Consider the following 20723-nt stretch of genomic DNA (forward strand, 5'->3'; position numbering starts at 1 on the left):
GAGAGGCAACCAGGTATATGGATGAAGGAGTAGGGCCTGGCTGTCACCACTGGTGTTCACAAAAGGCACCCGTTTAAGGCCTCTTGTATTCCAAATGAGGGGTTATAGGTCGAGTCAGGGCGTTGCTCTAACAGAAGCAAAACCAAAAATACACGGCAGTAGACAGAACCCTGTTCTGGTACTTCCTAATTTTGTGTGTGTGTATGTGCACCAGGAGCTTCAAGGAATGAAAATGGAAACGGCCTGAGGGTTTCTCAGCTCTAGGACGAGGCTGTTTCTGTGATTTGGGGCTGGAGGTTATGAGGACTTGGTCTACAATACGCACAGTACAGAAGCGGGGAAGTCAAGGTGTGCTGGGCAAGGAAACATCTTTATGTGACCCACAAAGAATGAAGCGGAGGGAAGAACCAGAAGTTATTCTGGTTTGCAGACTGGGAGACAGGTTTAATGACACAGTCATGTCAGAGAGAGGGGAAGAGGAGAATACGTAGGGGGTCTGTTTTGATGTGTCTGTACATGTAGGATTTTCATGTAGAGGAGTTGGGGAAAATTTTAGAAGTTTTAGGTGTAAATGCAGCTGGTAAGATCCTTGTGACTTAGTTTCTTTTTTTTCTTCTTTTCTTTCTTTTTGTTTTTCTTTTTTTTAAGACAGAGTCTCACTCTGTTGCCCAGGGTGGAGTGCAGTGGCGCGATCTCAGCTCACTGCAACCTCCGTCTCCCCAGTTCAAGCGATTCTCCTGCCTCAGCCTCCCAGAGTGCTGGGATGACAGGTGCATGCAACCACATCTGGCTAATTTTTGTATTTTTAGTAGAGATGGGGTTTCACCATGTTGGCCAGGCTGGTCTGGAACTCCTGACCTCAGGTGATCCACCTGCCTTGGTCTCCCAAAGTGCTGGGATTACAAGCATGAGCCACTGCTCCCGGCCTTAGTTTTTGAGTGGGAAGAATCTAGTGTTCAGAGTGGACCACGATGTCATGGCTGCAGGTTTGGCTGAACTGGGCGTGTTAACCGTTTGTTTTTCTCTGAGGCCTGGAGAAGGATCCTTGTGACTGGAACCACAGTTGGGACTGGCAGTGATTTTTCCTGCTGGCAAGGAAAAAAAAAAAGAAAAAAGAAAGGGTTCAACTTATCAGCACAAACAAAGGAGGATGTGAAACTAGAACCATCTCTAGGGCAGTGGAGCAATGAACAAGGCTGGAAGGCTCACCGGCGAGGGGTTTCCCCTCAGGAAAGGGGACAGAGAAGCTTCCACCTCCTGGGTAGCATTGGGTGTTCCTGGGCACATCTGGGTGACTAACGGGTTTTCTGCTACACCTGGGGTATATGGGGAAGTCTTTGGCCAGAACTGTGGGCCGTGCTGCATTCTTCCCGTGTCTGTCACTGCTGAGTCTTGAGCTTGATCTCTTTTCTTAGTGTTTGCTCTTTTGTCCAGCTGTGGGGGGGGGCCAGCAGAAGCTTTGGGTCATCTGTACTAGTGACTTTGCTGTGAAGATGGAAGGAAGAGTGGTTGAGGTCAAGATCTGGGTTCTAGTTCTTGTGCCTCCTCTCTGGCTGTGTGTCCTTCAACAAGCCACTTACTGTCTCTGGGCCTCTGTGCCCTCTGCAACTGGGTTGTTAGTCTATTTAAATACTTGGAGAAAAAAGCTGGGCATGGTGGCTCATGCCTGTAATCCCAGCACTTTGGGAAGCCAAGGTGGGAGGATTGCTTGAGCCCAGGAGCTTGTGACCAATCTGGGCAACAAAGTGCGATCCTGTCCCCATACAGAAATAAAAAAATCAGCTGGGCATGGTGGTACACGCCTGTAGTCCCAGCTACTTGGGAGACGTAGGTGAGAGGATCACTTGAGCATGTGGGATCAAGGATGCAGTGAGCTGTGACTGCACCACTGCACTCCAGCCTGTGACAGAGTGAGACCTTGTCTCTTAAAAAAAAAATTATAAAAATAAATTATTCAAAAAATACTTTGGAAAACAATGCTGGGGAGAGTATGAGCTTCAGATTGCACATTGGTTTCTATCAGGAGGATCTGAGCCTCGGTGGTGTTACCTGTAAAATGGGGATAAAAATACCTCACAGGATTGCAGTGAAGATGTAAGGATGATGATGATGGTGATGACAGCAGCTCAAATAGATCATTTAACTTAATTCTTGTTAAAGCGAGGCAGATACAAAGATCGTGCTGTTGGCAGATACAGACAGGGAGGGACAGACAGGTTAATTAAGCAAGTTGCCTGCCCACAGTCACATGGCCAGAAGCAGTGGCACTGAACGACTTCCTTCAGGCGGTCCCAGCTCTTAGCCATCACTCCACGGTTCTGTGCTGAGACAAGGGATGTAGAAAGGCCAGCACAGTGTCTGTTACATAGTAGGTGCTTAGTAAGTTAGAGTTTCCTTTTTATCCTCAGAATGCACTTGCAAGTATAGCCTCCCACAGTGCTTTTACTTTAATCTTTCCCTTTACTGGGCAAAAAAATGTTTGCTGCCCTGTGCGACTTGCGTAGCTATTGACTTCCCTTTTTTCTCCCTCTCTCCTGTGATCCATCCTTGACTGTGGATTGAGGCTCAGCCTAGATTGAAGGGCAGGGGCTGGATGAGCTGAAAAAGGGTAGGCCTGAGATGCGAAGGACTTGATGGTAGGGTGGAAGGTGGGAATGGGGAGTTTGAGAGTTGGAGGACCTGGGGGCAAGACTTTCCCCCTCTGGGCTCGTTCTTTCCTTCCCGTGCCGTTTATTGAGTGCCTACTGTGTCCGCCATTCTAGGCACGGGGCACAGACAAGATCTCTGTTCTCATGGAGCACACGGTGCGGTTGGAGGAGTCAGTGATGGACAGAGAGTGAGGGGTGTTGGTTTCCATGGCTGCTTGGAGAGGGACTTGCCGAGGAGGTGGTGTTCTGGGCAGGCCACGAAGAGGTCTGGGCAGAGTGTTTGTAGGAGGGAATAAATATGTAGAGGCTCTAGGGGAGAATCAGTTTCGAGAATGTGAGGGGGCAGTGAGACCAGAGGGGCTGGTGGGCTGTGGCTGAGTTTGAATTTTATTCTAAGTGTCATGGAAAGTAGGAGGACGGTTTTTTCCACCAGGGTCCTTTTTGATTATCTTATTCTTCGTGACGACCCTACTTAAAAATCTTATTCACCAAAAAGGTGTGTTTATGAAACAATAGAGTGTACATCCTTGAATCACTTTAGATTTTTAAAGTATAGGGAAATAATTATGGATCACAATGAGTATCCTTGAGGGCTGCTCCCCTCCCCAGCTGACACTGTCAGCTAAACCTTTAAGGCCTCTTGTGTGCCAAGCATTAATTCTTCCCAAAGCTGCTTGACATGTGATTAAAAAATTTTACTGCCACCTACTGATAGAAAGAAGAAGATGAATTTTTGTACAACGAAAATCCCAAACCCAGTGGATTGCTTCTGCTGCCCATCTGGTTTCCACTGTGCTGTCAGGACTGGGAAATGGGTCTGGGGAAGGGGTGTGCTGGGCTTGGTATTCCCCCCAACCAACCCCCCTTTTTTGGCCCTGACAATCTGGTCTCACCTTCTGTGTCCTTCTGCTTCAGCTCATCGCACAGTGGGTGGAGGGAGGTGCTGACCTGGGGATTTGCTCTGGGGAGAGGGCTGGAGGTGGGGGGATGTGTCTGGGGAGAAACACTGGGCACTGGGAGTCAGCAGCCGCCAGCCCCCACGTAACCCAGTTAATCCTTTGAAATTGACCCCGAGGTTGCAGTGATTCCCTGTGTTTAATGTCCCAAGACGGCCTAACCCTGACCAGCAGACCTTTGCTTAATGTGCTTCTTACCACCCCACCCCCATTATTAAATCCTCAACTGCTTTATTTCTGATTTGCATTTTCCATGGCTGAATCAATCTGCTGACTTCCGTTTTCTTTTTCTGTTTCAGATCCTGTGCGCAGGTGGCAGTGAGTACCCTTTTCCTATCTATTCTTGTGTTGTTCGCTGCTGCCCCCTAATGGACACACAGCAACATTAACAGCAATGTGAAAATGCTAATTTATTAAAACCTGCTTGGTTTCCAATTTTTCTTTTCTTTTTCTTGTTTTCTTTTTTGTTTTGAGTCGGAGCCTCGCTCTGTCACCCAGGCTGGAGTGCAGTGGTGCCATCTCGGCTCACTGCAAGCTCCGCCTCCCGGGTTCAAGCGATTCTCCTGCCTCAGCCTAGCGAGTAGCTGGGATTACAGGCACATGCCACCATGTCCGGCTAATTTTTTGTATTTTTAGTAGAGACGGGGCTTCCCCATGTTGGTCTTGAACTCCTGACCTCAGGTGATCCGCCCGCCTTGGCCTCCCAAAGTTTTGGGATTACAGGCCACCACGCCCGGCCCCAATTTTTCTTTAGAAGTAGGAGTGAGGGTGGAAACAACAAATGAAAGAAAAAATTTTGATTAATTGTGCAATCATGATGAAAATTTATATTTTCTGTAATTTTTTTTCTAGCCTCATCTGTGGGCGACTTAACTTAGTTGAAATTGTAATACATTATTTGTATATTGTTTATGTGCTGTTATCCTTTAGGTATTTTTTTTTTTTTTTTTTTGAGACGGAGTCTCGCTCTGTCGCCCAGGCTGGAGTGCGGTGGCGCAATCTCGGCTCACTGCAAGCTCCGCCTCCCGGGTTCACGCCATTCTCCTGCCTCAGCCTCTCCGAGTAGCTGGGACTACAGGCGCCCGCCACCAGCCCGGCTAATTTTTTGTATTTTTAGTAGAGACGGGGTTTCACCGTGGTCTCGATCTCCTGACCTCAGGTGATCCGCCCGCCTCGGCCTCCCAAAGTGCTGGGATTACAAGCGTGAGCCACCGCGCCCGGCCGGGTATTTTCTTGTGTTGCTACATTGCCCTTTTGTTGCTGCATTGCTACATTTAAAGAACGGTGCGGAAGGTCGGCATAACCTTTGGAAAATGAGACCTGGACTCCCGCATGTTTTGCTTTCATGCACAGGGCTGAGTCCCAACTGCTGACAGTGCTGGTTCATTCCATGGTCTGTAATAAAATGAGAAAAATAAAGATATGACTAGAAGTTTTTTAAGGAAGCTTAAATATATTCAGCTGAAAGCACCATCCATCCCGGGATTGTGTCCTTACTAATTTTTTGGTCATAAAACATTTCTATAAGAATTGAAGGCTGGGCGTGGTGGCTCACGCCTGTAATCCCAGCGCTTTGGGAGGCTGAGGCAGGTGGATCAACTGAATTCAGGAGTTCGAGACCAGCCTGGCCAACATGGTGAAACGCCATCTGTACTAAAAATACCAAAAAATTAGCCAGGCGTGGGGCATGCACCTGTAATCCCAGCTACTTGGGAGGCTGAGGCAGGAGAATCGCTTGAACCTGGGAGGTGGAGGCTGCAGTGAGCCGAGATCACGCCATTGCACTCCAGCCTGGGCAACAAGAGTGAAACTCCATCTCAAAAAAAAAAAAAAAAAAAAAATTAAAAATAATAGTAGTTGGTAGTTTTAAAAAAATGTACCTTTTAGAAAAAAAAAAAAAAAAAAAACAGTGGTTTTTGTTTCTTCCCAAAATTTGGGAACTTTTTTTTCCTGATTGGTAAAATCTCAGTTTGTGAGATAAAATAATTAGATTGTACTCATGGAAGCATACACAGGGGCAGACCTTGCTGAAATCTTCTAATAAGGCAAACCTCAATTAATAATGATAATTAGAGCCTGTGCAAACAATGGGAAGAGTTCTGCAGTTGGTTTTTCTTCCTGTTAATTAGTTTAATAAATAAACTAGTGGGTACCTTGCGCAGGCTTGAATCCCTGCTGCAGAAGAACACTCCTGTGCAGACATCTACCATAGATAGTAGAGTGTTGGCCAGGGCTCAGTTGCGGGAAACAGAAATCATGAGCTATTTTAACGGAAAGAGTTTACCCTGGGAAGGGAGAGTTTACAGAGTCATTGGAAGGGCTGCTGTATTAGTTTGCCAGGGCTGCTATAATAAGATCAAGGTCTTGGGGGTTAGGACTTCAACATATGAATTTGGGGGTGGGGGAGCACAAGTCAGCTCATAACAGCTGGGGAGGAGGCTTTAGGCCTGGCCCTGAGAAATGACTCCCAGACTAAGGCTGCAGAACTGACCCCCTAGAGAGTCACCACCTCGGTCACAGACAGCAGAGGGAGGAATCAGGAAGTCCCTGCTGTAGTTGCTGGATCCAGCGGTGTATGAGCTGTGATCCTGGGATCAGGAAGCTGCAGCCACTGCCAGTGTTGGTTCTAGAGCCAGGCAGCATGAGATCCAGTCATCGCATCCACACTACAGCTATAAGGAGGAGGAAGGGCAGAAGGTTGTGCTCCACCCTTTAAGGACACTTGCTGGAAGTCAGACAGAACGTCTGGTCACACTCTGTTTGACAGAAGCTAGTCACGTGCAACATCTAGCTGCATGGGAGGCTGGGAAATGTGGTCTTTGTTCCCAACAGCCATGCACACACAGGGCCAAAAATCTCCAGGGGTATGATGAAGGGAAAATAGGGGAATGGAGTTTGGGGGTCAAGAGTGGTCTCTGCTGCACCTCCCTGAACAGAGACTCTAGGAGACTAGTAATGAATTCAAGATAAAGCGGCCAGTGTGGCCAAGGTTATCCTCCAGAGCCTGAGCTCTTGGCCATAGGAGCTCACGCATCCTCTCGTTTCCTGTGAATGAGTGTGTGCAGTGTAAGCATGGAGCTTCTGCACTCTCGTGGCCAGGTACTCTCCATGTGGCCAGAAACGGCAGTTTCTGAGGGGTTCATGTTGTAGGTGATGATACAAAGAAGAGAAAGAGAGGGATCAGTTTTCCTAAGTGTGCATTTCATTTCAGTGTAAATATTTTGTGAGGTGGGGCATCCCTGTCTCCTGGAGAAATATATTTTTAATCTAATTTTTTACTTTCTTTGCATAGCCCCTAGTCCAATTCCTGACCCTTCAGTAGCAACTGTTGCCACAGGGGAAAATGGGGTAACTCAGATCAGCAGTACAGCAGAATCCTTTCACAAACAGAATGGAACTGGAACACCTCAGGTGGAAACAAACACCAATGAGGATGGCGAAAACTCTGGAGCCAACGATAGTTTAATAACACCTGAACAAGGATCTAATGGGACTGATGGGGCATCTCAAAAAACTCCCAGTGGCGCTGGTAAGCATAGGCTTTTCTGCCAGTCATGTTTCTTAAAGGAAATCGGTATAATTTATAAATGTCATGTTTTCCAAATATTGTTCTTCTTTTAATTACCTAAGAAAATCTTTTAAAAATTTTTTATTATGATAGTAATGCATATTCATTATATAAAACATAGACAAGAAGAAAAGAATAACAAATAATTCATTAACTGGAGATAACCACTGATCACATGATATACGAGTTTTATAATTTTAAGATATATGCATGCCTGTGTGCATATGTATATACATATATATGTTTTATTTTGTTTTACAAATATCAAGGTCATCCTTTACATGTAGCTTCTCACCAGTATATTACAAATATTCTTCCCTGTTAGTATATACATTTCTACAGGACAGTTTTAATACCTGCCTGGCATTCTATTGTCTAAATCAGGGTTGGCAGATAATAATGGTCCTTGGGCCAAATATAGATCACTTTCTGTTTTTGTAAGTAAAGTTTTATTGAGTCTGCCTATGGCTGCTTCATGCTAGAATTGAGTAGTGGCAATGGAGAATTTGTGGCTTGTAAAGCCTGAAATATTTATTCTGTGGCCCTTATGGAAAAACATTGCTGATACCTGGGTTAGATCATTGATTCTAAAGCTGTGGTTCAGAGATCTCTAGGGGTCTCCTGGATTCTTTCAAGGTATTTCTGGGTATTATTATCATAATACTACTAACATGTTATCTGGCTTCTTTACTCTCATTTTATCATGAGTGTACAGTGGAGTCTTGCAGATTCTATATGATTTGGGATGACACTATCACTCTTACAGCTAATGGAATGTATGCTTTCATATTGTTTAAAAAACTTTATCTTTTTTATTTCTAATACAGTATGGTAAATATTAATCAATATAACCCATACAAACAAAAATTCTCCAGGAGCCTTAATAATTTTTAAGAAGTTAAAAGGGCCCTGAGACCACAGTGTTCAAGAATTACTTGTCTAAAAGCATTGTAAATTATTTAACTACTCCCTTGTTGTTGGGAAGGTAGATTTTTTATAATTTTTCATAAAAAACATTGTGATACAATAGTTTTGTTAGTTCTAGAAGTATTGATAAAATCATTTCACATACACAGTTAAAATAAGTCATTGAATTATTTCTAGGGTAATATGAGAAACTTTTAGAAATTCCTAAGGGGCTGGGCACAGTGGCTCATGCCTGTAATCCCAGCACTTTGGGAGGGTAAGGCGGGTGACCACCTGAGGTCAGGAGTTTGAGGCCAGCCTGGCCAACATGGCAAAACCCCGTCTCTATTAAAAATACAAAAATTAGCCAGGTGTGGTCGTGCATGCCTGTAATCCCAGCTACTCGGGAGGCTGAGGCAGGAGAATTGCTTGAACCCAGGAGGCAGAAGTTGCAGTGAGTGGAGATGGTGCCACTGCACTCCTGACAGAGTGAGACTCTGTCTAAAAAAAAAAAAAAAAAAAAAAAAAAAAAGAAATTCCTAGCAAGCTTATATTAATTATTGTTACAAAAATTTTGGCTTAGACCATACCAGATGGTCTTCCCAGAAATCTCTGGACAAGCTTACTGTTGAAGGGCATTTCCAGAGGAAGCCAGTCTACAATGATTGGAATAAGAACCTACTTCTTCAAATGTACAGACATCAACACAGAGTCACTAGGATCAAGAATAATCAGGGAAACATGATATTACCAGAGAGACAAAATAAAGTACAAGTGGTTGACTGTAAAGAGATGGGAGATGTATGAACTGTCTGACAGAGAATTCAAAATACATATTTTAAGGAAGCCTAGCAAACTTTAAGAAGATACAGATAAAGAATTCAAAGAAATGAGGAAAACAGTGTGACTAGATTGAGATATTTAACAGAGAAGCAAACAGAAATTCTGAAGCTAAAAAATACTTTGAACAAAATGAAAAATGTAATAGAGAGCACCAAGAGTAGAATTGATCAAGTAGAAGAAATAATCTTTGAACTTGAAGACAGATTATTTGAAAATATACAGTCAGAGGAGGAAAAATAAAAAAGTGGATAAAAAGGAATGAAGAATGCCTATAGGATTTATGGAACAGCATCAAAAGACGTGGTATTTGAATTGGAGTTCATCTAGGGGAAGAGAAAGATAGAGAGGTAAAAAGCTTATTTAAAGAAATAGTAGCAGAAAACTCTCCAAACCTGGAGAAAGATATAAATATCCAGGTACAGGAAGGACAAATGACTCCAATCAGAGTCAGTTCAAACAAGACTACTTCAGAACATAGTCACACTGTCAAACATCACTGACAATGGGGATTTGGAAAGCAAAAAGAGAAAAGAAGCAAATAACATATAAGGGAGCTCCACTTCAGCTAGCAGCAGACTTCTCAGCAGAAACTTACAGGCCAGGAGAGAGTGGGATGATATATTCACAGTGCTGAGGGAAAACAACCTGTCAACCAAGATTACTATACCCAGCAGAACTGGCCATCAAAAATGAGGGTGAGATAAAAGACTTTCCCAGAGAAACAAAAGCTGAGGGAGTTCATCACCACTAGACATGTCTTATAAGAAATGCTAAAGAGAGTTTTTAAGCTGAAAGAAAAGGACAGTAATGATTAATTGAAAACATATGAAAGGATAAGACTAGTAAAATAAGTACACAGTCAAATTCAGAATACATGAATACTGTAATGGTCATACATATCTTTAGTATGAAAGTTAAAAGAATACGTAAAAAATAATAACTATAATAACTTGCAGGGGGGATATGCAATATAAAAAGATGTAAATGGTGACATAAACAATTCATAATGTGAGGGGGGAATGGACTAGAAGTGTAGAGGTCAATTTGTGTGTGTGATCAAAGTTGTCATCAGCATAAAATAACCTGTTATAACTATAAGATTCTTTTTATAAGCCTCATGGTAACCACAAAGAAGAACCTTTAGTAGATACACAAAAAATAAAAAGCAAGGAATCAAAACATACTACTAGAGAATATCACTTAACCTCGAAGGAAGATAGTAAGAGAGGACGGAAGGAACAAAGAGTCTAGAAAACAACCAAATGGCAGTAGTAAGTTCTTACTTATCAATAATAACCTTGAAAGTAAAGGGTTTAAATTCTCCAATCAAAAGACAGAGTGTTTTTTTTAAAAAAAAAAAAAATCTCAATAATATGCTGTCTACAAGAGACTCACCTCACCTGCAAGGACATGCCTAGACTGAAAGTGAAGGGATGGAAAAAGATACTCCATGCTAATGGAAATCTAAAGAGAGCCAGGAGTAGCTATACTTGTAACAGATAAAATAGACTTTAAGTTCAAAACATTTAATAGAGACAACAAACATCATTTTCTAATGATAAAGGGATCAATTAATCAAGAGGTCTTAACAATTGTAAATATATATGCACCCAGCAGTGGAATGCCTAAATATATAAAGCAAATATTAATGTATCTGAATGGACAGATTGACTGCAATGCATTAATAGTAGAGGACTTCCAACACCTTACTTCCAGCAATGGACGATGATCCAGACAGGAAATCAATGAGGAAGCATCAGACTTAAACTACAGTTTAGACCAAATGGATGTATCAGACATATACAGAACATTCCATCCAACAGCTACAGAATCCACACTTTTCAACTGCACCTGGAACATTCTCCAGGTAGATCATATGTTAGACCACAATACAAGTCTTAATAGATTTAAGAAGTGTGAAATCATATCAAGTATCTTTTCTGATGATGGCATCAAACTAGAAATAAATAACAGGAGGAACTTCAGAAAATTCACAGATATATGGAAATTAAACAACATGCTCCTGAATAACTAATGGGTTAATGATGAAATTAAAAGGGAAACTAAAAAATATCTTGAGACAAACATCACTTCTTAAGCAATTTTGTTAACATATTTCTTCTTCTTCTTTAAAATGGTGCCATAACCTCCTTCATGAAATTGCTGTGAGACATAAATTAGAAAATGCTTGTACAGCCCCTGGTATAGGATCTGGGACATGGTCAGGTCCCCAGCAGGGGTCATGCTGATCTTGCCATCTCCCACAGTAACAATTGTTAATTGTTTTGTCACAAATGTCCCTGAACAATCAATGGGTCAGTGAAGAAATTAAAAGGGACATTTAAAAATTTCTTGAAGCAAATGAAAATGGAAACACAATATATTAAAGCCTATGGGATACATCGAAAGCAGCCCTTCCAAGAAAGTTGACAGCAATAAACTCCTACATCAAAAAAGAAAGCTCCCTGGGCACAGTGGCTCGTGCCTGTAATCCCAGAACTTTGGGAGGCCGAGATGGGTGGATCACTTGAGGTCAGGAGTTCGAGACCAGCCTGGCCAACATGGTGAAACCCCGTCTCTACTAAAAATACAAAGATTAGCTGGGTGTAGTGACACACACCTGTAATCCCAGCTACCAGGGAGGCTGAGGCAGGAGAATTGCTTGAACCCAGAGGGCAGAGATTGCAGTGAGCTGAGATCATACCACTGCACTCCAGCCTGGGCAACAGAGCAAGATTCTGTCTCAAAAAAATAAAAAAAAAAAAAAAAAAAAAAGGCAAGCTCATACCTCCAGCCTGGGTTTTGAGAGCCTGTCTGAAAAAAACAAAAAACCCTCAAGTAAACAACCTAATGTGGCACGTTAAGGAACTAGAAAAACAAGAACAAACTAATCTTCAAATTAGTAAAAGGGACAAAATAATAAAGGTCAAAGCTGAAACAAATGAAATAGGCACTAGAAAAACAATAGAAAAGATCAATAAACTAAGTTTTTTTTTTAAACAAAGAACATTGACTAAGCTTTAGCCAGACTAAGAAAAAACAGACACTACTCAAATAAGAAAATCAGAAATGAGAGACATTATAAACTGATACCACAGAAATACAAAGGAACAATTATGAGCAATTATATGCCAACAAATTGGATAACCTAGAAGAAATGGATAAATTCCTTGCCATATACCATTTGCTATGATTGAATTATGAAGAAGTAGAAAATCTGGATAATCCAGTAATGAGTTAGGAGATTGAATCAGTAATAGGCCATCTCCCATTTCTATTTATTGTTGTTGTTATTCTAAGAGACAGTGTCTCCCTCTGTCACCCAGGCTGGAGTACAGTGGTGTGATCATAGATCACTGTCAGTTGAACTCCTGGGCTGCAATGATCCTTCTGCCTTCGCCTCTCAGGTAGCTGTGGCTATAGGTGTGCACCACTACATCCAGCTAACTTTTAACATTTTTTTTGTAGAGATGGGGTCTCACTGTGTTGCCCAGGCTGCTCTTGAACTCCCAGCCTCAAGTGACCCCCCCACCTTGGCGTCCCAAAGTGCTGGGATTTCAGGTGCGAGCCACCCAGTCCTCTGCCAAACATTTAAAGAAGATCTAATGACAGTTCTTCTCAAATGCTTCCAAAAATTGAGGAGGAGGGAATACTTCCAAACTCATTTAACAAGACCAGCATTACCTTGATACCAAAACCAGACAAGGATACAACACAAAACGCTATAGGCCAAGATGCAAAAATATTTAACCAAATACTAGCAAACCTAATTTAACAGCATATTAAAGAGATCATTCGCCATGATCAAGTGGGATTCTTCCTAGAAATGCAAAAAGGGTTCAACCTGTGCAAAACAACAAATGTGCTACACCATATTAACAGAATGAAGGACAGAAACCATACGATCATTTCAGTAGATGCAGAAAAAACATTTGACCAAAAAATATTGTTAACTGTGCTTTCTTTTCTGAATTTAAGAACTTGCTTTTCCAAAACCTTCCCAGAATCTCTGTATGAATCAACAAAATTTAGTTCTTAACACATTTCTCCTTCTTTAAAATGGTGCCATTAGCTGGGCATGGTGGTATGCGCCTGTAGTCCCAGCTACTTGGGAGGCTGAGGCAGGAGAATCGCCTGAACCCGGGAGGCAGAGGTTGCAGTGAGCCGAGATCACACCACTACACTCCAGCCTGGGTGACGAGCAAGACTTCGTCTCAAAAAAATAAAAATAAAAATAATGGTGCCATACCTTTCTCATGAAGTTGTTGTTGTGAGGCATAAATGAGAACATACTTGTACAGCATCTGGGACATGGGCGGCCTCTCAAAAGGGGTGCTGCTGTTCTTGCTACCTGCACCACTGTAACTGATGTTTCATCATCCTCATCGCCATCGTTGTTATGATTGTAAATGGAAGCACAGTGATATTCCAAATATGCCACTCGGACTCTGTGAACTTGTCACTTTGTAAAGAGGAAATTCCAGCTTGGAGAGGCCTTCTGGCATAGCGTTTATTGAATTGCGGGGCACAGGATACTTCCCTGCTTGTTCCATTTTCCTTTCTCGTGTTTCTTCTCCTGCCTTATTTATTTATTTATTTTTTCTTCTGAGACAGAGTCTTGCTCTGTTGCCCAGGCTGGAGTGCAGTGGTGTGATCTTGGCTCACTGCAACCTCCGCCTCCTGGGTTCAAGCGATTCTCCTGCCTCAGCCTCCCGAGTAGCTGGGATCACAGGTGGCTGCCACCACGCCCAATTAATTTTGGTATTTTTGGTAGAGATGGGGTTTCACCATGTTGGCCAGGCTGGTGTCGAACTCCTGACCTCAAGTGATCTGATCTGCCTGCTTCAGCCTCCCAAAGTGCTGGGATTACAGGCATGAACCAGTGTGCCTGGCTTCCTGCAGTTTTTTTATTGATTGGATGAATGTTTGTATATCCCATGAGCCAGGTGAGGCACACTGTCCATGCACGTAGCAAGATGGTAACACTTGTGCCATCTTTACTCTTTTGGGATTAGTCCCAAGCTCCTTGAGAATGACTCTGCCGTCACCTGGGTTTTACTCTTCGGTTTCTGGTTGTTACCCCTCAGTCTTCAGCTTAATTAGGATGCATCCATTTGGTAGTTTTACAGTTAGTAACCCTGATGGCTTCCACTGATTTACGATCTTGTACGTCTAAGATGATGAAACTAAGGTTCAGAGAGGTGAGATGACTTTGAGTGAAATTGCATGGTGAGTGACTAGCAGAGTTGGACCCTGAAACCAGATTTCTAACGTCCAAATCTTGTCCCTTGTTTATCATATCATGGTGGTTAAATAATAATTCTTCGTGTTTGGTGTCAACAGAGGAACTTGAGACCGAGAGGTTTGAAGGGACTAATTCTAGGTCACACAGCTAATGGATGGAGCAGGTCTTTAATCCCAGATCTGGGTTCCAAGACCAGGCATTTTCTCTTTATGCTGCTCTGCCCCTGCTATCTTTATGTCAGAAAACCACTGAGCTTCCTTCTAGATGTCAGGGTTTGGCAAAAAAGTTATCATGTGCTTCTGCATCATGCAGCATTTTCTGAGAATGGGGAGATGGACTCATTTTGCATCTTTGATCTCTCTTTTTTATTTTGAGATGGAGTCTTGGTCTTGTCGCCCAGGCTGGAGTGCAGTGGTGCGATCTTGGCTCACTGCAACCTCCACCTCCCGGGTTCAAGTGATTCTCCTGCCTCAGCCTCCTGAGTAGCTAGGATTACAGGCGCCTGCCACCACACTCAGCTAATTTTTGTGTGTGTTTTTTTTTAGTAGAGATGGGGTTTCACCATGTTGGCCAGGCTGGTCTCGAACTCCTGACCTCAGGTGATCTGCCCGCCTTGGTCTCCTAAAGTTTGGTCTCTTTTTGCATCAGCTTCTATACAGACTTAACCCCATTTTTAAGTCATAGCCAGCATGGCCAACTTCTGTCAGTTTTGCTTCTTTTCCAAAGGCTTCTGTTTTACTGACATACACACATACATGTATGCATATGGATTTAAATAAATTCTGGTGCAGGGAAGTCTAGGAGGCAAAGAGACATAAAACTCTGTGATTGGAAAGTCACTTCTGGAAACTAGACATATAGAGCAGACCTCGCTCTTACATTTCTTTTTGAAGTGCAATAATTTTTTTTTTTTTTTTTTTTGAAAACAATATAGGGCCCAGTCCTGTGTTTGACATTAAAGCCGTTTCCATCAGTCCAACCAGTGTGATCTTAACCTGGAAAAGTAACGACACAGCTGCTTCCGAGTACAAGTGTGTAGTAAAGAATGAGATGGAAAATGAGAAGACAATTACTGTTGTGCATCAACTGTGGTGTAACATCACAGGCTTACGTCCAGCAACTTCATATGTGTTCTCCATCACTCCAGGAATAGGCGATGAGACTTGGGGAGATCCCAGAGTCATAAAAGTCATCACAGGTAAGATGACTGGCACCCAGGGATGATGACAAACCATTTCTTATTATGCTGTATTCTAGGGCCTTGTCCATTCAAGTTGCCTGTTGGAAAGAGAATGGTTTTCATAAACGGGAAGAGGAGGAAAGATGCTGTGTTGTTTCAAGCCTGGGGTTCTGGTGGCCACATCATTCAGTATTAAGGCCCTATGTGTTTCGGGAAGTTCTAACTACTTCTGTTTGGTTTGTAAAATCTTTTGTTATTGTTGGTTAACACCTACTTTTCTATTAAGACTCAGGAGTACAGACTTCCTTAAAAACGTGTGTTTTCATGGTAATTACCAGCCTTTTAAGCTCCTAGGAACTTGATGCTGTGTTTATATTCCCAGGAGTTTCTGTTGGGCGGGGAAGTTTGGTGTATTTTATAGAGGAGTGTGTGTTTCAAATGAAATAAGAGTTTGATGATATTTAAATTTTAATTCAGATTTGACAGTTTAGATTTTGATCTATCTTAGATGTCAATACCGAAGCCATCTATTATAGCTGCAAACTTAGCTCTTTTTTTAAGCTGAAAAGAACCAAACATTTTAAAAAGCAGGTGGAGAAACTGTTTTTTAAGGTGAGGAGAACCAAAGATTGAAAAAAGAGGCCTCTGTTAGTTTTCCGATCTAGGGGGCTGGGGAGTGTGACCTCAGTGGCTGGAGTCGGCCGTGGGACGCCTGAGCTCTTGGAGCCCACGGCTGGAGGCGAACGAGGTCCAGCGTGCAGCAGCAAATACGGAACCAGTGGCTTCCGACATTTTTAGTCAGGAAACTGTTTCTTTAAACAAAACCTTGCCCAGGAGCCCAATAAGTAAAAATAAAAAGAACTGGAGAGAAAAGACCCAAAGAAATGGGAGTCACGGGCACCCTGACAAAACTCCTGGAACCCCTTGGAGCACTGTTTCAGGGGAAAACCTGCCATAAAGGTTTGCTCTGTTACGTTGTGAAAGAGAGGGGAGGAGAGCACAGAGAGATGACAGAAGAGGTGAGAATGAGAGAAAAGAGCATAGAACTTGGAAATGGTGTTGAGGACAAGGTGACCCCGAGGGGGTGGCCGTGGGAAAGGGGATGCGGAGGTGCAGGAAGCACCGGTAGAGGGGCCGAGTGTCCTTATCTACCAGGGCTGCATTGGAGCAGGTCCGTCAGCTGCTGCGTATCGAGCACGGCCCATGCGCCTCTCTGTCCTTAATGTTATTTTGTCCTCACGGTAACCCTGGGGGCTGCAGCGGCAGACGCTGTAATGTGGAGAAGTTAAGTTTCTTCCTGTGTCCCAGATTTACTGAGTATCAAGTGGTGGGGCTGCAACCCAGAGTCTAACTCTGGACCACTGTGGTGCAGTGATGTTCCTAACATTACTTAATAAAACAAAAAGACACATGACTGACCTGATTTAGAAATCGTTGCACGGGAGACATGTGCTGTGAGGACTCATCTTACCGTTTCAGAGCTGGACGGTGCCTTAGAATCATCTAGGCCAGTGTCTTCACCTCAGGCCCTGCAGCCCTCAGGAGGGGTTTTGCTCTGTCTGCAGCACGCCTGTGCGTTTCTGTACGTGAAGCTGCAGCCCTGGGTTCTCCCGTCCCCACTGCTACCAGGAGTGTGTGTTCTCGAGCAAGCCGCCCTGCCTCTCTGGGTCTTCGTGTTCTTATTGGAAAAGTGAGGGGAGTGCATGTCATTCTGGGTGAAGTGGTTTGACTTATGTCACCATCAACCAAATAAGGCAATGGGAGGAAGGGCTGGGATATAGTGGAGACGGAATGTCTTCTGAAAAATCCCCTTGGGCTGGGATAGTGAATGTGCCGCTTGCTTGAAATGCCTTGGTAATTTAAAATGATATTGTTTGCACTATCTTGAATTGAGACCTTTAGATTAGAAGACAGTCACTTTATTTGAGGCTTTATTCCTGATATCTAAGACACATATAATTAAATGCTACCATTTAAAAGGGACAGTTTAGAAGAGTGTCCGGTCACTGTTGGGGTTAATCTTGGAGAACAGTGTGGATCCTAAACAATTTCAGTTTTAAGGTTTTTTTCTTCTCTTCTGCGTTGTTATTTTCTCCCCCAGCCTTGATGTGAAATGATGGAAATGCACTGGGCTCTGATAGAAAGGAAGTATTTTTAGTGAGTCACGTCGGGACATCAGTGACCTCAGTCATTCTTTCTTTTTTTCTTTTAAAACCTGCTCCCAGCACTGAACCCCAGTCATTCTTAATGAAGGTGACTGCATGTATCTTGTTCCATTAATGCATGTTGTATTTTTAACATAGAGCCGATTCCAGTTTCTGATCTCCGTGTTTCCCTCACCGGTGTGAGGAAGGCTACCCTCTCCTGGGGCAATGGCAATGGCACTGCCTCCTGCCGGCTGCTTCTTGAAAGCCATGAGGAGTTGACTCAAGACTCAAGACTTCAGGTCAATATCTCGGGCCTGAAGCCAGGGGTTCAATACAGCATCAACCCGTATCTTCTACAATCAAATAAGACAAAGGGAGACCCCCTGGGCACCGAAGGTGGCTTGGGTGAGTTACAAAGGGCACCTTCTGTCTCCTTTGCTGGTTCTCACTTTCAGTAACTAAATGTTTTAAAAAATAAATTGCTCTTCCATGTGTATGGAGATTTAGAATTTATAGAGGGCTTTTCCTCCACATTTTAGTTTGATCCCCCACCTGCATGAGGAAGGAAGGAAAGAGGTGTTCTGATTTTACAGGGGAACACGTTGGGGCTGAAAACAGCAATAGGAATTGAAACTTTTTAGAGTCTGGCAGCCAGAAAGTAGAGGCCCCTTTAGCTTTCTAACAGCTGTGTCAACCCAAGTTAGGCCTTCAGCAGAGCTCATCACGTCCGCTGGTTGACACTGGCGTCGTCATTTGCAGGTTTCATAGCATTTGCAGAGGATCCCCAGGATAACTCCATGGGAGGACAGGCACTTAGTCTGCATTTTACACTTAAGAAAACAGAGCTACAGAGTGGGTGTCAGGATCCTTGCTTGCGAGTGACAGAAACCAGACTGTGGATGGCTCAGACGGAAGGAACAATTTATTGGCTCGTGGATTTTCCTGCTAGCGGGAGGCCTTAGAGAAAGAGAAGAGGCAATTCTCATCCCTCCCTCTTGCTTCTTTCTGTTCATCAGCTTCATTCTCAGAGCAGCTCCCTCTGCACAGTTAAGGAGCCCACCTGCTCCCATTTCACACCCTGCAGCTGCCCCACCAGCCAGGGTCTGGTCCAGGGAAACGTGTCTTGAGTGGGGTCTGATTAGCAAAGTCGGCTTCACAGAGCTGTCCCTGGAAATCCGTGCTGGGACAGGAGAAGATAACATCCCAAAGAAGGGAGAATGACCTGAAATAAGCAGAGTTTGAAAGAGAAGCACCAGATATCTGTGGTGCTACTGGAATAACAGTACAAATGGAGATGGAGCTATCAGGCCTTTTTATGGGGCTGCCTCTCTCTCTGGAGGAGGAAGGGAGCAGATATTGATGGAGCACCAACTGTGGCCACTGTCTGATGGCCATCTGATGGGGTGGGGGCTCCGAAGGAAAATGGGGGATGTGTCCCTCTTGTGGTTGATGTCTTTTTGTCTCCTGTGCTTGAAACAGATGCCAGCAACACAGAGAGAAGCCGGGCAGGGAGCCCCACCGCCCCTGTGCATGATGAGTCCCTCCTGGGACCCGTGGACCCATCCTCCAGCCAGCAGTCCCAAGACACAGAAGTCCTGCTTGTCGGGCTAGAGCCTGGCACCCGATACAATGCCACCGTTTATTCCCAAGCAGCGAATGGCACGGAAGGAGAGCCCCAGGCCATAGAGTTCAGGACAAGTAGGTTGAACTTTGTAAAATGGTGGCAGCCAGAGTTTCCTAGCAGAGTTCTGTCTCCTGTGATTCCGATTCTGAGTGATTTCTTGCCTAACAGCTAGTTTTGATGTCAGAGGGAGCTTTCTGGAGGAGATTTTGGACAGAGCAGATCTGCTCAGTTTCTTCTTAACTCCATGGGCAGTGCACATCTCTCATTAAGTGAAATCGAATACATGGAGCAGCCCCATGTGCGGGCACCGGGCACTGCCTCGCGCCATCTTTCACAGCTCTGCGTGGTGGCTGATGAGACAAACTGGCATCATACTTTCCTCTTAAAAACAGATAATCATTGCTTATTTTTCCCTTGCTTTGAGTTAAGAAAGTTATGAAAGTGAGTTTCGTTTTTTCACCCGCCTTGTAATTCATACCAGTCTTTGTGTTGAAATGCTTGTTGACGTGCACATTGCTGCTTCCTCGCTATAATTTATCAGCACTTGACCTCTGTAAGTTCACCGATATTTGGTGGCTTTGGTAAAAAGAGTGGGGGAAACACGTTTGGGAATACTTAGAGGTAGTTACCGGCCAGGCTGTGTTACTCATACGGGGCTAGAAGTTTTGGCAAGACATTGGTGAGAAGCCATGTCTGTAGGGAATGACAGTTTTTCCTGGTATCCACGTTGAAGGAGGGTCCATTTGTGTCCTTCCTTCCCTTTGTACTTGTTTTGCTAACGTGGGAGTGGGTGGGGAGGATGCGGCCGTAGGACAGGCCGCCTGACCTCATGAGGCCTGCAGTGACCTGGCAGGAGTGGCAGGCGGGAGGCTCTCTGGTGAGGAGGGCTTGGATTCCAGAGGGTGGGTTAGTTGGAGGAGGAGGAAGGGGCTCCTGTGTGGGTGCGGTTGGCAGTGGTGGGGTGTCCTGCACACGGCAGGCTTGCGTGAGAGAGTGAAAGGGGCTGAAATCTGGTCTGTGCGCCCTGCGTCAAGTCATGCACCCAGGGCTGGGTGAGGCCAGGGGAAGGGCCCTTTGACTGATTTGCTAAAAGGACTCGTGGATTCGTGTGGGCCTGGGGTCCCTGCTTTTTAAAGCAGTTTGAGCAGAAGCAAAGTAGTAGTGATTACATCTCAGGCTCTTGGTGGTGTGAATTCACACACATCCTGCTTTGCGTTGAACTGTCTTCATGCTTGGTAAATAATCATTATAGTAGCCTTTTCCTCTGTAAGGGGCGAGTGTGTGTGTATAGATAAGTCTTAGTTTGGCCTGCTGTAACAAATGGCCATGCACTAGATGGCGTAAACAATGAACATTTATTTCTCAGGGTTCTGGAGGCTGAAAGTCTGAGACTGGGGTGCAGCATGCCTGGGCTCTGGGTGAACACCCTCTTCCTCTTCTGGGTTGCAGACTCCCTGGGTCTTCACGTGGTTGAACGGGTGAGGGAGCGGTTTCTCTCCAGCCTCTTTGATAAAGGCACTAGTACGTACCATTCAGGAGGGAGGTAATTCATGACCTAATTACCTCCCAAAAGCCCTGCCTCCTAAAAGCATCACATCAGGGGTCA

The 20723-nt window shown here is 44.1% G+C and overlaps 1 protein-coding gene across 1 annotated transcript in view; it reads left to right on the forward strand.

Moving 5' to 3' along the window:
- The window catches only part of PTPRJ (protein tyrosine phosphatase receptor type J), a 106791-nt gene that overhangs the window by 42382 nt on the left and 43686 nt on the right, over positions 1-20723 (forward strand). Inside the window, exons 3-8 of the mRNA XM_030828725.1 lie at positions 3564-3689; positions 3823-3922; positions 6897-7133; positions 15101-15364; positions 17650-17898; positions 18973-19191. Coding sequence (XP_030684585.1) covers positions 3564-3689; positions 3823-3922; positions 6897-7133; positions 15101-15364; positions 17650-17898; positions 18973-19191 — 1195 coding nt within the window. The remainder of the gene's footprint in view (positions 1-3563; positions 3690-3822; positions 3923-6896; positions 7134-15100; positions 15365-17649; positions 17899-18972; positions 19192-20723) is intronic.

Source organism: Nomascus leucogenys, chromosome 15, assembly GCF_006542625.1.
Source record: "Nomascus leucogenys isolate Asia chromosome 15, Asia_NLE_v1, whole genome shotgun sequence".
NCBI classification, from domain to species: Eukaryota; Metazoa; Chordata; class Mammalia; order Primates; family Hylobatidae; genus Nomascus; species Nomascus leucogenys.